Source organism: Acartia tonsa, chromosome 8 (assembly GCF_053477335.1).
Source record: "Acartia tonsa isolate MP-2025a chromosome 8, ASM5347733v1, whole genome shotgun sequence".
Taxonomy (NCBI): Eukaryota; Metazoa; Arthropoda; class Copepoda; order Calanoida; family Acartiidae; genus Acartia; species Acartia tonsa.
In genome coordinates this window covers 42570432-42587534 of record NC_137267.1, presented here as the reverse complement: position 1 = coordinate 42587534, position 17103 = coordinate 42570432, and the positions used below count along the sequence as shown (strand labels likewise).

Sequence of the window (17103 nt, the reverse complement as noted above, 5' to 3'; positions counted from 1 at the left end):
TAGGCTAGAAATAGGCCTAGGCTTGAAATAGGCCTGAAATAATATTTTCCTACGTTTCCCATCCCTTATCCCTGGACCAATCCCCTACCCTACTAATTGATGAACGAACTGACTAATAAATGATGTAAATGTTAGCAACCTAAATTAATTACAAATTTCTCTGGCATTATATCAACAAATATTTTATATTTATCATAGCATGGCAATAGAAAGGCTTTTCTCTTATTCATTTGAAACCGGTGGATTAGAACCGGTTCTCATCCATAAGAAAAAACTATGTCTAGCATCGTACTATATCCAGTTTTCTACGAATATATAAATGTACAATCATAAGATTAAACCCAGTTTTTTTATCCCGTGCCTTCGGCATCTTGGGGCTAAAAAAACTGGTTTTAATCTTATAATTATATATTCTATATCCGCGGAAAGCTGTTTATAATACGATGCGAGAAATAACTATTATCTAATCCAGAAACATTTTATTGTAAACTGCAGTAGATCCTTGTAATTGAATACCTGTACAAAAGGATAGCAACTTGTTCCACCAGAACAGGATCAAATGTGAGCAGGAGCTGGACAATATGAGGCAACACATTTGGTTCACTCAGAATTCTTTTCACCATCGGCATGGGCCGGATGATTGCCCCGTCGCTGTCCCTGTAAGTTCGTTGGGTTGTCAAATTAAATCATGTTAAGATCTTTATGATTTGGGTTAATTTTTTACTATATAAATGGATATACAATCTTGGATATTGTTTAAGGGGAATTTTTATGTGTGTGTGTGTTGCCATAGTTTCTTAGTGTTTGGACCTAAGTAGTAATGGAGTAGGACGAGACACTTTTGTATGCTAGCACCAGGGCCAGCTAAAGGTCCACGCTCAAGTACAAGTACTTGACCCGCTGTCTCAAGGGACCTACTCTTTATTACCTCACCCTCGCCGAGTATGGCAGGTGTCCCAAATTAAGTCAACGTAATGAATGACACTCTCCACAGAGGAGCTTGGGTAAGGATTGTACTGATATTATGTACTTGACTATTGAGTATCCAAACTACCCAATTATCACCCTTCTTACACAACCAAGGGGAAGTTGTGTGAATGAATTGCGACTGAGAAATTCGAGTTGCCACATAGGGACTTGAACTCAAACACTCATCACCGTAACTCAGTGCGTTACCGCTACGACGCCCCTATGGGGGGGAATTTTTATTGTCAACTTTGGTTGCTAGATATTGGTAAATGCGTTCCTATATTATTTTACATTTTATCAGGGTATGCAAGAATCTCTAACAATATCCACGTATTCTATATCCATTACTATCAAATGCATTTGTTTTTAAGAAAAAAGGGATCTTGAGATAAGAAACATATACGCACATAAAAAAATTAAATTAAAACTAATTTTCGAACCGATTTTTTGGTTTTAGAATTTAATTAAATCGAATTTATTGTTTAAACCTTAAAGTTTACTTAAGACAAAATATATTTCTATTACTCCAATATGGCAACCACAACTTTCCTGCTCGGATAAAAACTAGTCATATTGATCATAATCTTGAGAACCAGGGTGGCCAACTCAGACTCGTTCATGACAGGTGTTCCCTTGGCCACAAGGGTCCACTTGAGCTGTGGCACCTGGTGCAGCAGCCTCCATCCCTCCATACCCTGGGCCCATACTTTCGTCTTGGCGGATACTGTGCCCTCCTACAAATATTTTAAACTTGGTGATTTATTCCTTCAAAGCATCGAAACCCACTAATTTTTAGGTAAGGATAGGTTATATAAATTGGGTTATGGGTAACCCCGCAGATTAGGACACCACAGGTACAGGTCCCGAAAGGATTGGGCATAGGAAAAAAACTCCCTTTCTCCTTATTCTTTTTATTCAAAAAGTTGGTTGGGTTTGGGTGAGGAAATGCACGAACTTAGGAATTAGGATTTTGATTTTCTTTAATATCTCTCAATAACAAAAGATTATACCCAAAAAAGCAAAACATAGGGGAAAAAGAAAAAACTAAAAAGGACGGAGTAAAGAAGAGGGAGATAAGGAGGGAGAGAGAGATTTAAAGGTGAAATAGAGAGAGAGAGAGAGAAGAGAGAGAGAGAGAGAGAGGGAGAGAAGAGAAGAGAGGGAAGAGAAAGAAAGAGAGAAGAGAAAGAGAGAAAGAAAGAGAGAGAGAGAGAGAGAGAGAGAGAGAGAGAGAGAGAGAGAGAGAGAGAGAGTGAGAGAGAGAGAGAGAGAGAGAGAGAGAGAGAGAGAGAGAAGAGAGAGAGAGAGAGGAGAGAGAGAGAGAGAGAGAGAGAGAGAGAGAGAGAGAGAGAGAGAGAGAGAGAGAGAGAGAGGAGAGAGAGAGAGAGAGAGAGAGAGAGAGAGAGAGAGAGGAGAGAGAGAAAAGAGAGAGAGAGAGAAAGAGAGAGAGAGAGAGGAGAGAGAAACGATAAGAGAGAAAAAAGAAAGATAGATAGTATAAAAAGATTGTTTCTATTGAATGGTTACCTTGTAAAGATCTTTAATATCAGTGAATCCCACAGGACCATCCCTCTCCTTATCAGCATTACCATAGTACCACTCTTTCTCTCCACCTTTCTCTATGGTCACTGACTCTATAGCTTGGGTCTGGGTAGGTACTACAGCTCTAGTAACATACCACACATTATTAACAACTTTAGTTAAAGAAACTTCCAAAAAAAAATCTGATAAGGATTTATGTGATAGCTGACTTTATGCAGGGACAAGGAACCAGGATTCTGACAAACAATTCTAAGTGAAAATTTCCCCACAACCACTACCTTGTCCTTGTAACTCTTGTCCACTTCCCATTAGTTACAGCACAAAACAAGTTTTACACCACACAAATATCCAAATTTTTAGCAATTTCAAATGGAAATAATTTTCTGAATCACAGCCCCTGATTTTAAGATTTAAGAACTTAAAAATAAAATAGGTTTTTATTGTTGATACAAGCTAAGAAAAAGTAAAAACACCAAAAAAGGTTACAAGGAGTCAATCTATAAAACAAAGCAGCTTTATGTCTGTCCGTCTGAAGCTTAAGATCTCGGTAACCACTGAACCGATCGGATTCTACTCTTCAGGGAATATACCTACTGGTCTTGTGGTGGTTTTAGGCTATTTTCTTGGGAGGTGGAACACCCCCAACCCCCCCAAAAACAAAAAATCCCTCTCCAATTTTTTTTTAGGAGATATCCTTGGTCCTTTTTTTGTGTAGAAGATTTCCTTGGTCCGTTTTATTTTTTTTTCTTTCGAATTTCACCTTAACTTTTTTATCATCTCTTTGGGCAAAGCCCCTAGAGGCTAGGGGCGAAGCCGCTAGTACTTTATATGCCACATAGTTCGAGGAATGTCCACGTACAGCACATTTAAAAGATAAAATCTCTATCTTTCTTAATAACTAAGAGAATCTCAATAATGTTGAGTCACTTGCCTATTCGGACGGATAGACCCTAATTATAGATTAGCTACGCTACAACTAATAAAACTTTACGATTTAGTTGTCTCAATAAATGTGTATATTCCTAGAAGTATGAAGATGTGCGAGGGTGACCAAATCAATGAGGATCTTCATCCCGTTGGACCTGATCACGTCCACCACGTTTTCTCTGTTGAGTATTAACTTGGAGAGAAACAGGACTAATCTGTCACGCTCGTTACGGTCAATTGTCCTGTTTTTTATCAAAGTTTTTATGCCTTGTTTTAACCCAATTTTGTGCAACTTATATTCCAACACAAATAAGTTACTGCACTTGGATTTTCTCTTGACAATTGCTTTAGTGTTATGTTAGTGTCAGACTTAAAAGTGAAGTCCTTAGAATGTAGATCAATAAGTTGGGTGTAACAAACGTTTGAACAACCACTAATTGTGTGTATCATTATTGGGGATGTACATCAATTTATTAGCTATTGTCTTATCCCTTTAGATCCCTGAGATCTATCCCACAAATACAAGATAATAACACGTTGGTTTCCTAGTAGAGCACACACACCCCCTTCATTGAGAAAATTCATTGAAAATAGGGGGTGGCAGGGGTCATAAGACAAATTTGAAGAAAAGCAACAAAAACACAAACAGTTGCAACTCATTAACACTAACAGACTAAGGTGATGCAAAAATATAAATGGCATAAAACCATTCCTGTCAAGCATAGCAAGTATGTATTTGGTATCATTGAAAGGTCCAATATCTTCATGATGCCTGCCATACACAATGGCCATGGCCTGCAGGCACAAACACTTCATATCAATCTTTGGAGTTAATAAAAACCTTAAATAATAAAGAGAATTAATTTGTAGCAGAATTTTTCATTGTAGTAACAATTTCTTCCAAAAACTTGGTGGATCAAAATTTGTTTTTTTGATTTTTTCGTACCTAAATATAATGAAGATCTTTTAATTTACCTAAGTATTATTTTCGAAAATGATTATTTTACGCTCATTTTTTGTCTTTTCTTCGGTCCCCCTTTTTAAGCAAAAACTTTCTTTTCTTCTTATTGTATATATGCAAAAATTCAGCAAAAATGTAAAAAAAAAAACATTTTGTTTCAAATGAATAATTTTTTTTTAGAAAATAGCCTACCTATGATAAAGATCATTGAAGAAAACAGTTGGATTTGATATTATTGACTCGTGCCCACCAACTATGTCCTCTTCTAATAGAAGCCTAAAAATAAATAACTATTTTATTGAAAATACTTTTAAGTTTAACCTATTTCAACTATTAAAAAACGAATATGGAGATAAATGTCTAAATGGTAAATTGTCTGTTACTTAGTTATAAAAAATATACGAGGTACGATACGGGCACAGTACTGAGATTTGGCATATTTAAATAATGCAGAACATATTGAAAAAAAACGGTCGTTGAACGCCCACTATCCGTTTCAAGATGTGACATTTCTAAATTCTACATCACCCTTTGATTAGTGTATAATAATATATGAATATTTTTTCCCAAGGATCATAAAAGATACATACATAATCTAGTTTGTATTATAAGACCTACACAATTTGTTTCATAATTCATTATGATACTGAAATAGTATATTTTTATTAGGGGGGGGGGGGGGGGATTTAATGCAACCATCTCGTAATCAGTGAGCAAATGGCACTTTAAATTCGAATTTTGATCTGAAATTTTCCCTAAATTGAACATTAAGTTGGAAAAGTAACGGCTAACGGCTGGCGGCTCAGCCGTTTAGCCATTTTTAACTATTTTCAAGGCAAATCATTACGAAACCTATCTCCACATAATACTCTTTGATGCTCCAAAACGTTTTCAAACGGTTCTAGCCGCTAGTTGCTGGTACTAGAAATCTAAAAAAGTTTTTTTTTATCATTTCACATGATTTAAAGCAAAAATATGTTTCAAAAAGTTGATTCCTACATAATTTATGGCAGATTTGCCCTAAAAATAGCCAAAAACGGCTAAACGACTGAGCCGTTAGCCGTTATTTTTTCAACTTTTTGTTCGATTTAGGGAAAATAGACCTACCTAGGATTACTCATGCAAAATTTCAGATCGAAATTCAAATTCTAAGTGCCATTTGCTCACTGATTACGAGATGGTTGCACTAACCCCCCCCCCCCCTTAATTAAGAAGTTACCTAAGAAAGTATTGTCCAATCTTAATCTCCTCTGCCAGACTGACATAGTCCACCCTGAACTCATGGTGGTTCCAGGAGATCACAGCGTTACCGCTCAGCTCCCTGGCCTGCTTGAAGGCCGCAATCTCGCCCTCCAGACCCTCGCGCAGCTCTTCCCGCGTTTTGTAGTTCCATATAAGGTTTGACTTTGCATGATCCCTGATATAATTATGGCTTTGTCAACACAATTAATCCTTATAGTGAAGTAACAGGCTTTCTGTGTGACTGTGTTTTACAAAGAACTTGCTAACCGCTGAACCTATATAGTGTTGCTTCTCATAGGTCCTAGGAAGCTTTTTGGTTTTTGGAGTTAAAGTACCACAAAATTTTTTTAAAATTCTACCCTTTTCTTCCCTTTTTGAAACTAAAATTATTACTAATAAAAATTGAAGGTCGAATTCAACCCCTACCACCTAAGTCCAAACATTATCCAGTAGTTAAATGCCTATAATTCTGTAAGATATCTAATTTCATTGAAACGATAAGTTCAGGGGAGCTTTAAATAATATGGTTAGGAAAGTTTTTAAACGTCAAATAAATTAACTTACTTGTTAAAATGATAGTAAAATAGCGGCCAGTTCGCACTACTCTTTACATGTTCTCTTCGCTTTCTTAAAACTATGGGAGCTTGATTCTTTGATAACCATGCAGGACCTAAATAGAATAAATATGTAAATAAATATTCTAATAAATCTTCTAAATCATTTTAAAAATCGTCGAAATTTCAAAAGCTTAATTGCAAAGCATCTTATTCAATGTGTACCATTAGTCATTTTGTGATCTTTGTTTCTGGCAAGAAAATTATCAATCCAAGAGACTGATCCTTAAACAGTATTGTGGAGTCAAATTTCTATGACACTAAATATTTAAGATTTGCTAATTTGAAAAAGGAGAAGAGGGTGGGGGAGGGGTATTGGACCCCCAATCTCCATATGGTATCAATTAAATAAAAATTCTTGTGTGGGATATTTTTTATCTTGGTATGTTGGAGGTACCCTTCCCAAACTAGTTATTAAGTCTCCCTAGGCATTTAAGAAACTTTGGTGTACAGGAAAACCATATCGGTCCAGCGGATATCGAGATCTTAAGCTACATTCAGACACACATCCTGATACTTTTATTAGAGAATTACTTCTTTTTAGCTAGATAGCAACAATTTTCCTTTTTTAATACCTAATATTATAAAAAAAATCAGATTTGTCTTTATAATCATCAGTCTTCAACACAAAATGTGTACCTGTGGGTGTGCCTTCGCCCCCCTTGATCCATCCAAGCCCGGGCTGCCAGTTGCTGCCCATCTTTTCTCTCCAATGGGTCAGCGCAAGCTCCATGTGCTTTTCTGCTATTTTTCTTGCCTAGGCACAAAATTATGTCATTTGAGTAGGTAGGTATTAATATAAAAATTATGGCAACTTAATGAAATGTTTGTTTCCTCAAATTAAAAAGTTTTTTTTTTCTTTTTTAAAAGCGGGGCTTTTCTACAATTAGGATTTGTACGTCAATCAGTACATCTGTCAGTCCTAGGATTCCCAGTGTTATAATATGTGAATCAAATCCTGAAAAATGAATTAAACAGTATTCTGTATTTATGCAATATTGCAACAAATTTACATTAAGTTCTGGCACTCTAAAAGTGTTAATGTTCGTTTGTCCTGTCGCCTGATTTTAGAGCTTTAGTTTTATATATTTTGTCATCATTGTTTAGAGTTAGGTTATGTAAAGCAATTGTAAGGATATAAATATGAAGAAAATTATGGAAATTTAATAAAATAGGTACCTGATCAGAATAAATATAAGTTTTCTCGGTCACTATTTCAGCTGTCTTTATTGCTTGCTGTTTGGCAGTTTTTAGACCTACAATTAAAATTCATTACAGAAACTTTTTTAAGCACAGTTACTCTACAAGTGAAATTGCTTGTAAATGACTGTAACAACAAGTATTTAAACATGTAGAATAGGTTTACTATTTTTTTGGGTTGGCAATCCGGAATCCGGATCCGGAATCCGCCCAATTTTTGGGCCAATTTTGGAATCCGAATCCGGATCCGGAATCCGTTTTTTATTAGCGGATTCCGGATTCTTAATTGGTATGCTAAAATTAGCGTCTTGAGTTTTTTCTTTCAACTATCGCTTTTTGAAGGCAAAGATTATCATTATTACATATAAAATTTTTCAAAATCTGGTTCGATTCTCGGAAGTGAATTATAGAGAACACCAAGAACATTAATTTTTAGGACATATGTAGCACTTAATTTTTTAAATTTTTTTAAAAACCTTTAAAAATACTACTAGAATCCGAATCCGGAATCCGTCAAAAATGAGAATCCGGAATCCACTACTTTTTTTGACGGAATCTTTTAAGAATCCGGAATCCGAATCCGGCCTAAAAATTCGACGGATTGCCATCACGTATTTTTACACACCCACATACGCGACTTTCCAAGGAGGGCATGTAAATTAAACAGGTACCCAAAGTTCTATAATAGTTATTTCTCGCATCGTATTATAAACGGCTTTCCGCGGATATAGAATGTACATAGAATAAGATTAAAACCAGTTTTTTAGCCCCTAGGTGCAGTAGGCACGGGCTAAAAAAACTGGTTTTAATCTTATGATTGTACATTTTTATATTCGTAGAAAGCTGGATATAATACGGTGCTAGACATAGTTTTTTCGTATGGATGAGAACCGGTTCCTATCCACCGGATTCGAATAAATACGAGAAAAAATGTTCTCATATTTGTTTCCTAAAACTTTGGGAATTTTATTAAATCTTGTTTAGTTTGTACAAACTTGACTAACTTTTCCCTAATAATCTTATTCTACAGTACTAAGAAGTAAGGGGGGGGGGGGCCCGGGGGGGGGGCAACCATCTCGTAATCAATGATTAAATGGCACTTAGAATTCGAATTTTGATCTGAAATTTTTACTGAGTAATACTTGGTAGGTCTATTTTCCCTAAATCGAACAAAAAGTTGGAAAAGTAATGGCTGGCGGCTCAGCCGTATAGCCGTTTTTTGCCTATACGTAGGAATCAACTTTTTAAATCATATTTTTGGTTTAATTCATGTTAATGATAGCAATAACCATTTTTTTTATTTCTAGTACTACCGGCTAGAACCGTTTGATATGGTTTTTGAGCCACAAAATGTATTATGTGGAGATAGATTTCGTGACTAATTTGCTTTTAAGAAATACAAAAAATGGCAAAACGGCTGAGCCGCAGGCCGTTGGCCGTTACTTTTCCAACTTTTTGTTCGATTTAGGGAAAATAGACCTACCAAGGATTATTCATGCAAAATTTCAGATCGAAATTTGAATTCTAAGTGCCATTTAATCATTGATTGCGAGATGGTTGCATTAACCCCCCCCCCCCCCTCTCCTTTTTGATTATCATAATTGGATGACTTTTATTGTCTTGTCCAGTAAGATCCCTGCATACATTTCCAATCCCAAAATGAAATAATCTTCAATGCCAATTATGCTTATTATTTCTTAAGCTTTGTCGTTATTTTACGTAATCGTGCTTGTTTTTACCTATGTTTGTCAGGGAGGGGTGGGGGGGGGGGGGGGCATTGAGCTGTTTATGACATTAGTCCCCAACGTTTTATTATAACGTTTTCGCATTCGTTTGCTTCACAACTTTGGGGACTCCTATTTAATTTTCATTGGTTAATCAAAATGCTTGTCTTAAAGTTTCAACCACTGTTTGTAATCTACAGAAAGGGTAAATTTGTTTATCATCATTAGGGATGTACATCACTTTATCAACCATTGTCTTATCCTATTAGATCCCCGTATGTTTGTAAAACCTTTTATTTCATATTCATGCTAAGAGTAAGTTAAACTACAATCACTTTCACAAGACCAAATAAAAAGAGGATAATTTAAAATAAACTAAATCTAAATTATCAAGGATTATTAAAACCAAAGAGATAACTAACCTTCGTGTGCAGCTAAAATATTCAAATAGATTTTATAAAATGTTAACTTTTTGAAATCAGGCACCTGGTTTTTATATAAGTCATCAAAACTTTAAAATAAAACTGAAAATGAAAAACTTTTGTGAGCTAAAAACAATTAATGAATGATATTATTGTCAGAAATCCATCAAAATTTGATAAAACAGAGAAAAGTTGGCATTATTAGAATTAAAATGAGAAATTTTGGTGATTTGGTAAAAGAATGAAAATTACCTAAAATCTTTTTAAATAGAATTTAAAAATCTTTTAAATTGAAAAGTTTACCTTTGCCAGCTGCCAAAAGGATTTTGTTCGAGTCTTTTTGATCAGCCTCCATTGCCAGCTTTAGATTATCACGAACATTTAGACGGTCAATATCTTTGGGGACCTTAAGAAAATTATAATGTTATCGGTCGGATTTAATAGGAATAAAAAGGTATAAGTGCTGGTCATGTATTAACAACTCTTTAAAAACATTTGTATTAAGGCAAATCAACTTCTCTGTGTCAGTACTACTTTGTTTTTCTGCGGATTTTCATTGCTTAAAATATTTTGGCCATTTGAAAATACCATGTCTTGTGAGTTTATAACAATATAAGCCTTAAAGAATCGAAGTTCTTAAATCTTTCACTAGCGGCTGTGCCACTAGCATATAGTCTTTTAAAATAAAATCTATGACAAATTAATCATTATCTAGTTAATTTTACCTCATCGTCGCTTTCCAGAAACTCTAGAAGCCCTGCAGGCAAAATTCTTTTGAGTAGCTCATTTGTTTTGGCGTTATCTGTAGTCCATAGTGCTACCAGGTGGCGGGACAACTGACGGTTTGTCAGGAATCTTTAAAAAAGATAAACATACATATCAAGCATTTAGATTATAGGTATACAAAGAAACAATGTGTATTGGACTTATTTTAAGTCATCGCTTGAAGCTCATTCCAAAAATATTGATTCCCATATTGAATATTCATATTGAATTTTGAATTATTGGTTCATTTAATTTAGTAACCAAACATTTAAATCATTAACTGTAATCTACAAGAGTGTAATTATGTGTATCATCATTGTGCATTTACAAAAATTACTCAGCCATTGTCTTATCTTTAAGATCCTTGCTAGTTAACACAACAATCAACATCCATTACCTCCCATCAGCTGACTCTGTATACAGGGCGGACAACAGATGTTGTGGAAGGGCCCCCTCCGCCAGAGACAAGAACTGCATCTTGATCCCTATCTCCTGTTCCCCCTCCTCTATCAGGGCCTTCATGATCAGGCCAGCCCCCTTCACTATGGTCAGCGAAGGGTGTTGAAACAGGCGGAACAGGGTTCTAAAATATATTTCTAGTATGGCTTCGAAACCGATTAATATCCGCTGGATTAGAACCGATTTTCAGCCATACTCGGGGCTAACAAAACTGGTTTTAATATTATGATTTTTAATTTTAATAAGAGGGGAAAGCTGTCTATAATACGATGCGATAAATAACCTCCTATCAGTGCACTTGAAAGAATAAAGGCAAAATAATCCAACAAGCGAAATTAATAAAATCTAAAATAAACAAACATCTCGAAAGGATGAAACTCAGTTGTTGGTTACAGCTGCAATTTTAAGATTATTAGGTAATGAAAATGAAACTAGAAAATCGAATAAAATAAAAATGGCATGTAGAGTCTGTACTATCATCGAAAGAGTTGTATATTGGGCGTACATAATAACCTTGTTATAGAGTAGCTATGCGGCTAAATAAATATTAAAACAATTTATTATTTGATGAATAGTGTATCTTTAAATTACAATATTTTATGAAAAACTTGCGTTTATAATTGACAAGACAAACTTATACGAGAGAAGCTACACGTTCAGAATAAAATGGTCAAGTACCTGCCCCTTTCAGCCACTTTTTCCAGTAGCATATCAAACTGTTTTCCATCCGTAGTTTCACTGTAGGGAGAACACAAAGCAAATGTGAGAAAGTCCAACATTCCAGCTACTACCAAGGCACCCTGAACAGTAAATGTTGAAAACATATGGTAGGTACAATAAGTCAGAACTTAAAAACATTATAAAAGATAAACCATGAAAAAATATAATATACCTACAAACCGACATAATTAAAATGATAAACATAACTTTCTTAGAACGTTTCATTGCATATATCACATGAGTAGTACTTCTAGGGGAGAATGAGGGAGACAAGAAAATAGCCTAAAACCACCTCAAAACAGTTATGAAGATTATATAAATTAGTACAACTAATTCGGACCAAGATATTTTGAAATCTTTTGCTTCGGATAAAAATACCTTAGGACTACTTCATAATACTTGATTAAAAGCAAAAGTAACACTACTAGTTAAGGAACAGGTAGAGGCTAACTACGAAGAAAATAGAAATAAAAATTATCCTCTACTGGCTTGGCTTTTAAGTTCCTAATAAACAAAAAAAATAATGGATTGCATAAATATTTTTTTTAAAAAGTCCCTTAAGAAAGGTCTTAAAAGCAAGAGTAAGATTTTTAACTCAAAAAAAAGGATAAATATACTCTTCATCTGAGCCTGTCAATTTCTTAAATTCTATTTGTTTTTATTTTGCTCCCCTGTTTTCAACTTTTTATGAAATCAAATTGAGAATCAACTTAAAAGCTTGTAACCTTTTGTCTGTTAACCAAATTGGACCACATGTCTAGTAAACCATCCAGAAACTTTTCTGAGCTCAGCAGGCTCGACTTGTTCATCTGTTCTTGACGGAGGTCGTAATCCTAAATAACAATGGATTTATAATGACTTGGATGTCAGATTATTAGGTACTCTAATAAAGTGAAACTTGTAGTTGGCTAAAATAGCGATACCCCCTATTCCCCGCCTTTCCCTCCTACTGGATGAACGACCTGACCAATTAATGATGTCCATATTGGCAACCTAATTTGACGACATTTTTTCACCTGTCATAATATCCACGTATATTCTATGTCAATTTAAATAACAAATGTGAAAATGATGCAAAGAAAATGTTTAAAAACCAGGGCTTGGCAGCCGCCCGTCAGCTGCGACTAAGCCTCAGATTAAAATCTTCAATAATAATATTTAAAAGAGACTTATAGCTGATTAAAAAGTTTGATACATTTGTGTCTGTCCTTTTGTGAATAAAGATTTCTAAAAGGGCTAAACCCTCCATTATAAATGGTAATTATAAATATCTGCATAAATCCTGACTTCTAAATTATTCATAACTGTCCTAAAATCTAAAGCTAACCTGATGCATAGGTTCCATGAGAGCGCAGAGCATGTCTATGGCTGCATGACTGATACCGTCATCTCCTCGTTTCAAAGCTTTCGCCACCTTCCAACCAACCTTCTCTCTAAAATAATTAAACAGAATTCATTTAAAACTTCTTACAAGGATTACAGAAATAAATGGGTGACTTTTTAAGGCGATTGCTTACAGATCGGGAGGGGTTTGAGGGGGGGGGGGGGGAGAGTTAGAAAGCGAAGGCCCCACATCATACTCAGGCCAGCTTTGGTAATATAGAGTCAACTCCTGTTGGGAATGCTTCTAGAATCTAATATTAAATTATATATTAGAAAGGAGAGCTAATACAAAAAATCGATCTTTAACATTCTAAAAATGTATCTCATCCCTATACATAAAAAACTACATATAGTAAACACAACAACGTGTATCCTTTGAAACTTACCTAAAACCTGGAAGAGAGGTAAAACAGCTAAAACCAGCCTTGCTGGCAACCAGCCGGCGCAGGCAGTGAAACTGTTGCTCCAGCTCCGGACTAGAGATTGAGTCCTGGTCCCCCTCCTGAAACATATTGGCCTGATAACCAAAGATACTGTTAAAATTGTGTTACATTAAAAAACTAAAAAAATATAAAAATAATGTATTTTTTTCTAAATTAATCAAGATTGAGCAACTAAATTGTCAAAGGGACAAAAATTTAAAATTTAGATTTCCTATACCTACGAAAATATTTAGGTTATATTTATATTTAAGCCAGAATAAGTTAAAAATAAGTAAGCTTTAGTTCAGAATAAAGAAAGGTCTTGTATACTCTATAGATTATTTCTTTTTAATTCATGTAAACATTATGGCCTTATGACCAATACAACAACATGATGTAACTTGTAATTTTTACCTTTGAAATTAAAGAGCTGATAGCAGAACTGATAAGCTTCTCCTTATTCTCTGCAAACAAATGTTCTTGTGTAACAGCATGTAACAACCCACTGTAGGACACGTTGGCATTGAACCTGGAAACCGCCTGGGCAAAATCCCAACCTATTGGCGGATTTGTCAAGAACTTCAGACTTGAAGACTCGACTTCCTCGCCCATTGGCTGGTCTAGCGGTCCCAACCGTTTGCCACGCTCCAGAACGGCCATACGGACGTGTACGTCAGGGTTGCCAGCGGCTCGGGAGCCGTCAAGCATGGAGGCCAACAGGCTGTCTCTGTCTGTGGATAGGTAGCTTCTGAAAATTAGATATTTTAATTTGTGTGTGTTTAAAAATAAAATTAAAAATAAAATTCAAACATCCTAAGATTAATTTTGCATGTTTTTACACCTTTACCCTGAATATTTAATAAAAAATGCTCATGACTGATTTTGTAGCTAACTTTAAATGATAAAAATGTGTTACAAAATTACAGTACACTATATACAGACCGACAGTGAGGGAACGTGGATTTATAAAGCAAACTTTGCAAGTGAAAGTCTATAGCACTCTGGAAGATTGATAATAAATTATACCTGTTTTCTCCATTAACATATTGGATAGTTAGTAATTGAGGATTTTCTAGTTGTCGTACCAAAGCTGCTACCATTGACAAAGGTCTAAAAATAATAGGATTTTTAAAAAAAATTCACAAACATGTATTGTCGTAATAATACTTATTACTTATGCAATGTTAGATTAAAATAGAGAAAAACGTTATTAAGCTATATATATATGTTAATATTTATAACATAGATCCTTATTCCTTATTACCATGTTACCGGAAAAAAAAAAAACTTCTGACAATAACAAAAGGTCCATTGTCTTTAAAGTTGCTGTAAAAAAGTTTCTTTGTTCTTTTTTCCCTGATTTATTCAAATTTCTTTAATTAAATAAAAACACTAGATACGAATTATATAATGAAGCTAAAACTGACCTTAAAGTGACAACATTATAGGTGGCAGGATCTCTCTCTACCAAGGTTGACTCTGTAAGGCATAATAATCTTCTCACTGGCTCCTCCTAACAAAATAAAATGTAAGTGTACCTAACAAAAGTATTAAATCAATTCCATTATATGAAAAGGAAATTTGAGGGTGTCTAATAGTCTATAAACTGTCCATTTAGGTATATATGTTAAAATAAAATATTATGAATAACTCGTTGTATGATAATTAAGCTTAATCAGAATCCAATTTAGCGTTCCCTATTTGCAGGAGTTACATTAATTGAAGGTAACAGAAGCAGTGGATTATATTCAGACATGCCCTGTCTATCGATAAATTACTATGAATTTAATTGAAGAGAAGCTATATAACTTAATTGTTTCAATTAACTTTTTAAGCACTTATGTGTAAATAGAATAAGGGTTAAATATAAGTATCTCTTACAAAAATGAATTATCTAAAAACAGGTTTCTTTGACTTACCCTTCTCCCAGAAAGTTTCTGTACGGTAAACTCTGAAATGCTGGTGATGTATTCATCCCCCTGGAACCTGCCAAACTTATTCAACACAAAATGGTCGAAAACAATGGGCTCTTTCTTCCTCAACTGTATGCCAACATGGTTCACTGATTCTTCCTATTTTTTTTATTGTTTCGGTTATTTTTTAAATGCAAATCTTTTCTTTAAATATGTTTTCTTCAGAAGTTTTTAAAATGACCTATACCTAATGTTTTTTACTACCTACTTTAAAAATATCTAAGTACAGTAAAATTGCCTATAAGTAAGTCTGCAAATGAATACCTACTTCTAATCCTTTTTTTTTGGAAAATGGACAAAAAACTAAGTTTAAAATGTTTATTTCATGCCAATATATTGATCAGTACCTTGTTATATGGTCGTATAGTAGCCAAATTAAATAAATATAAAGATTCTTTGCTATTTATGAATGCAATCATCCTTGTTTTAGAATTAAATGAGCCGTGAAAACTGCAAATTGCCGTTTCTTGCAATTTGCAATGCTTTCACATAAAAAGTGAAATTAAAGATTATTTTACAAACAAGGATGACAATATTATAAAATTGTAGGTATTCAAAAGCGAAAATATTAAATATTATCCTATAGAATTTATGCTCATTAAAGCATCATGTATTTTTATTTATCTAACTGAAGATTGTTCTTGACATGAAACACTGTGTATTGGACTTATCAAATAAAAATAACATGTTTAATTAAACTGTGTTGATCACTCTATGTTATAGTAAAAAGTAGTAAGGTTTATTTTGTCTGAAGCTAAGATCTGGTCCTAATTGTTTGTACTTATGAGAGTCGCTTTATATATGTCTTAGGAAGGCTATTTTTCAGACCTCCTCTGCAACTAGTTATTATCATAATATAACATCTTTTATCAAAACAATAATTTTCCTGTATTTTTCTAAAAATTTCGTCTCTGGCTTCGCTGGCAAACAAATGCATGCGGCCAAATTCAGTCTTTACAATGACAAACCCTCCGGGATAATCGGATACCTCACTGAGGTTTCATAGGGGTCAAATAATGCATTTATCATTACTTGGATCTTACATCAAATTTTCATGTTCTATATAATAAAGTGAACCCAGTAGCGGTTTAAAATAACGATCTCCACCATCCCCTCCCCTCCTACTTGATAAACGGCCCGACCAATAAAAGCGAGGGTAAATTGCAACCTAAATTAACGAAAATTATTCTCCAGTTAGATCATTCACGTATATTCTACATCCATTGGTCAAATCAATGATTTTATATTATTAATTTTAAAACAAAAGTAGCTTAGCAACATCAATCTCAAAAAATGTCTGAAATAATATTTGACCCCATTTTCCTAAAGCTTTCAATATCTTTGTAGTTATATGATGCAAGGACACGTCCGGAACCTAAAATTTACAACTGAAAGATATGAAGGATACTATTTTATTACTTACAAGTGGATACGCCCCTAGAGGCCTCTTGGGACACTTTTTTTTATTGGTGATAATCTTTTTCCAGGGACGATTTCTATTGGGAGGTTGTTGGAACCCTCCCCCAAAAATAAAATAGTTGAAACCTTCCTAGGACATATGAGAAGCCTCACTTAAAGGAGAACCATTGATATCAGTTCAACGTTATCGACATCCTTCATACACAAAAACAGAAGACAAAGAGACGCCCCGTTACTTTAAATATTACTTATACTCTAATTCACATTAGAAATTTATACCCCTTTCTTTCCTTAATTTTACAAGCTAACAACAGCACAAGTTTAACTTCTCAAACAAAGGTCGTGCAATCATAGGGTTGGT

General features: G+C 34.4%; 1 protein-coding gene across 5 annotated transcripts in view; it reads right to left on the bottom strand.

The window, feature by feature from the left end:
* Rme-8 (receptor mediated endocytosis 8) overlaps positions 1 to 17103 on the bottom strand; it is a 50153-nt gene that overhangs the window by 28569 nt on the left and 4481 nt on the right. For 4 of the 5 annotated variants that reach the window (XR_013882033.1, XR_013882034.1, XR_013882035.1 and 1 more), the window contains exons 1-21: positions 15270 to 15426; positions 14778 to 14863; positions 14377 to 14460; positions 13765 to 14098; positions 13315 to 13445; positions 12873 to 12978; positions 12271 to 12378; positions 11504 to 11625; positions 10764 to 10949; positions 10327 to 10456; positions 9905 to 10007; positions 7435 to 7511; positions 6895 to 7012; positions 6206 to 6311; positions 5619 to 5816; positions 4592 to 4675; positions 4155 to 4279; positions 3538 to 3684; positions 2497 to 2639; positions 1522 to 1703; positions 517 to 660 (exon numbers count right to left, since the gene is read on the bottom strand). Coding sequence is in view for 2 of the 5 variants with exons in the window: in XM_080170480.1 (XP_080026606.1) it covers positions 517 to 660; positions 1522 to 1703; positions 2497 to 2639; positions 3538 to 3684; positions 4155 to 4279; positions 4592 to 4675; positions 5619 to 5816; positions 6206 to 6311; positions 6895 to 7012; positions 7435 to 7511; positions 9905 to 10007; positions 10327 to 10456; positions 10764 to 10949; positions 11504 to 11625; positions 12271 to 12378; positions 12873 to 12978; positions 13315 to 13445; positions 13765 to 14098; positions 14377 to 14450 (2618 nt within the window). In the remaining 3 variants the exon portion in view is untranslated. Of the gene's footprint in view, positions 1 to 516; positions 661 to 1521; positions 1704 to 2496; positions 2640 to 3537; positions 3685 to 4154; positions 4280 to 4591; positions 4676 to 5618; positions 5817 to 6205; positions 6312 to 6894; positions 7013 to 7434; positions 7512 to 9904; positions 10008 to 10326; positions 10457 to 10763; positions 10950 to 11503; positions 11626 to 12270; positions 12379 to 12872; positions 12979 to 13314; positions 13446 to 13764; positions 14099 to 14376; positions 14461 to 14777; positions 14864 to 15269; positions 15427 to 16199; positions 16316 to 16637; positions 16699 to 17103 lie in introns of those variants that run through there. The other variant, XM_080170481.1, reaches the window with a different exon arrangement.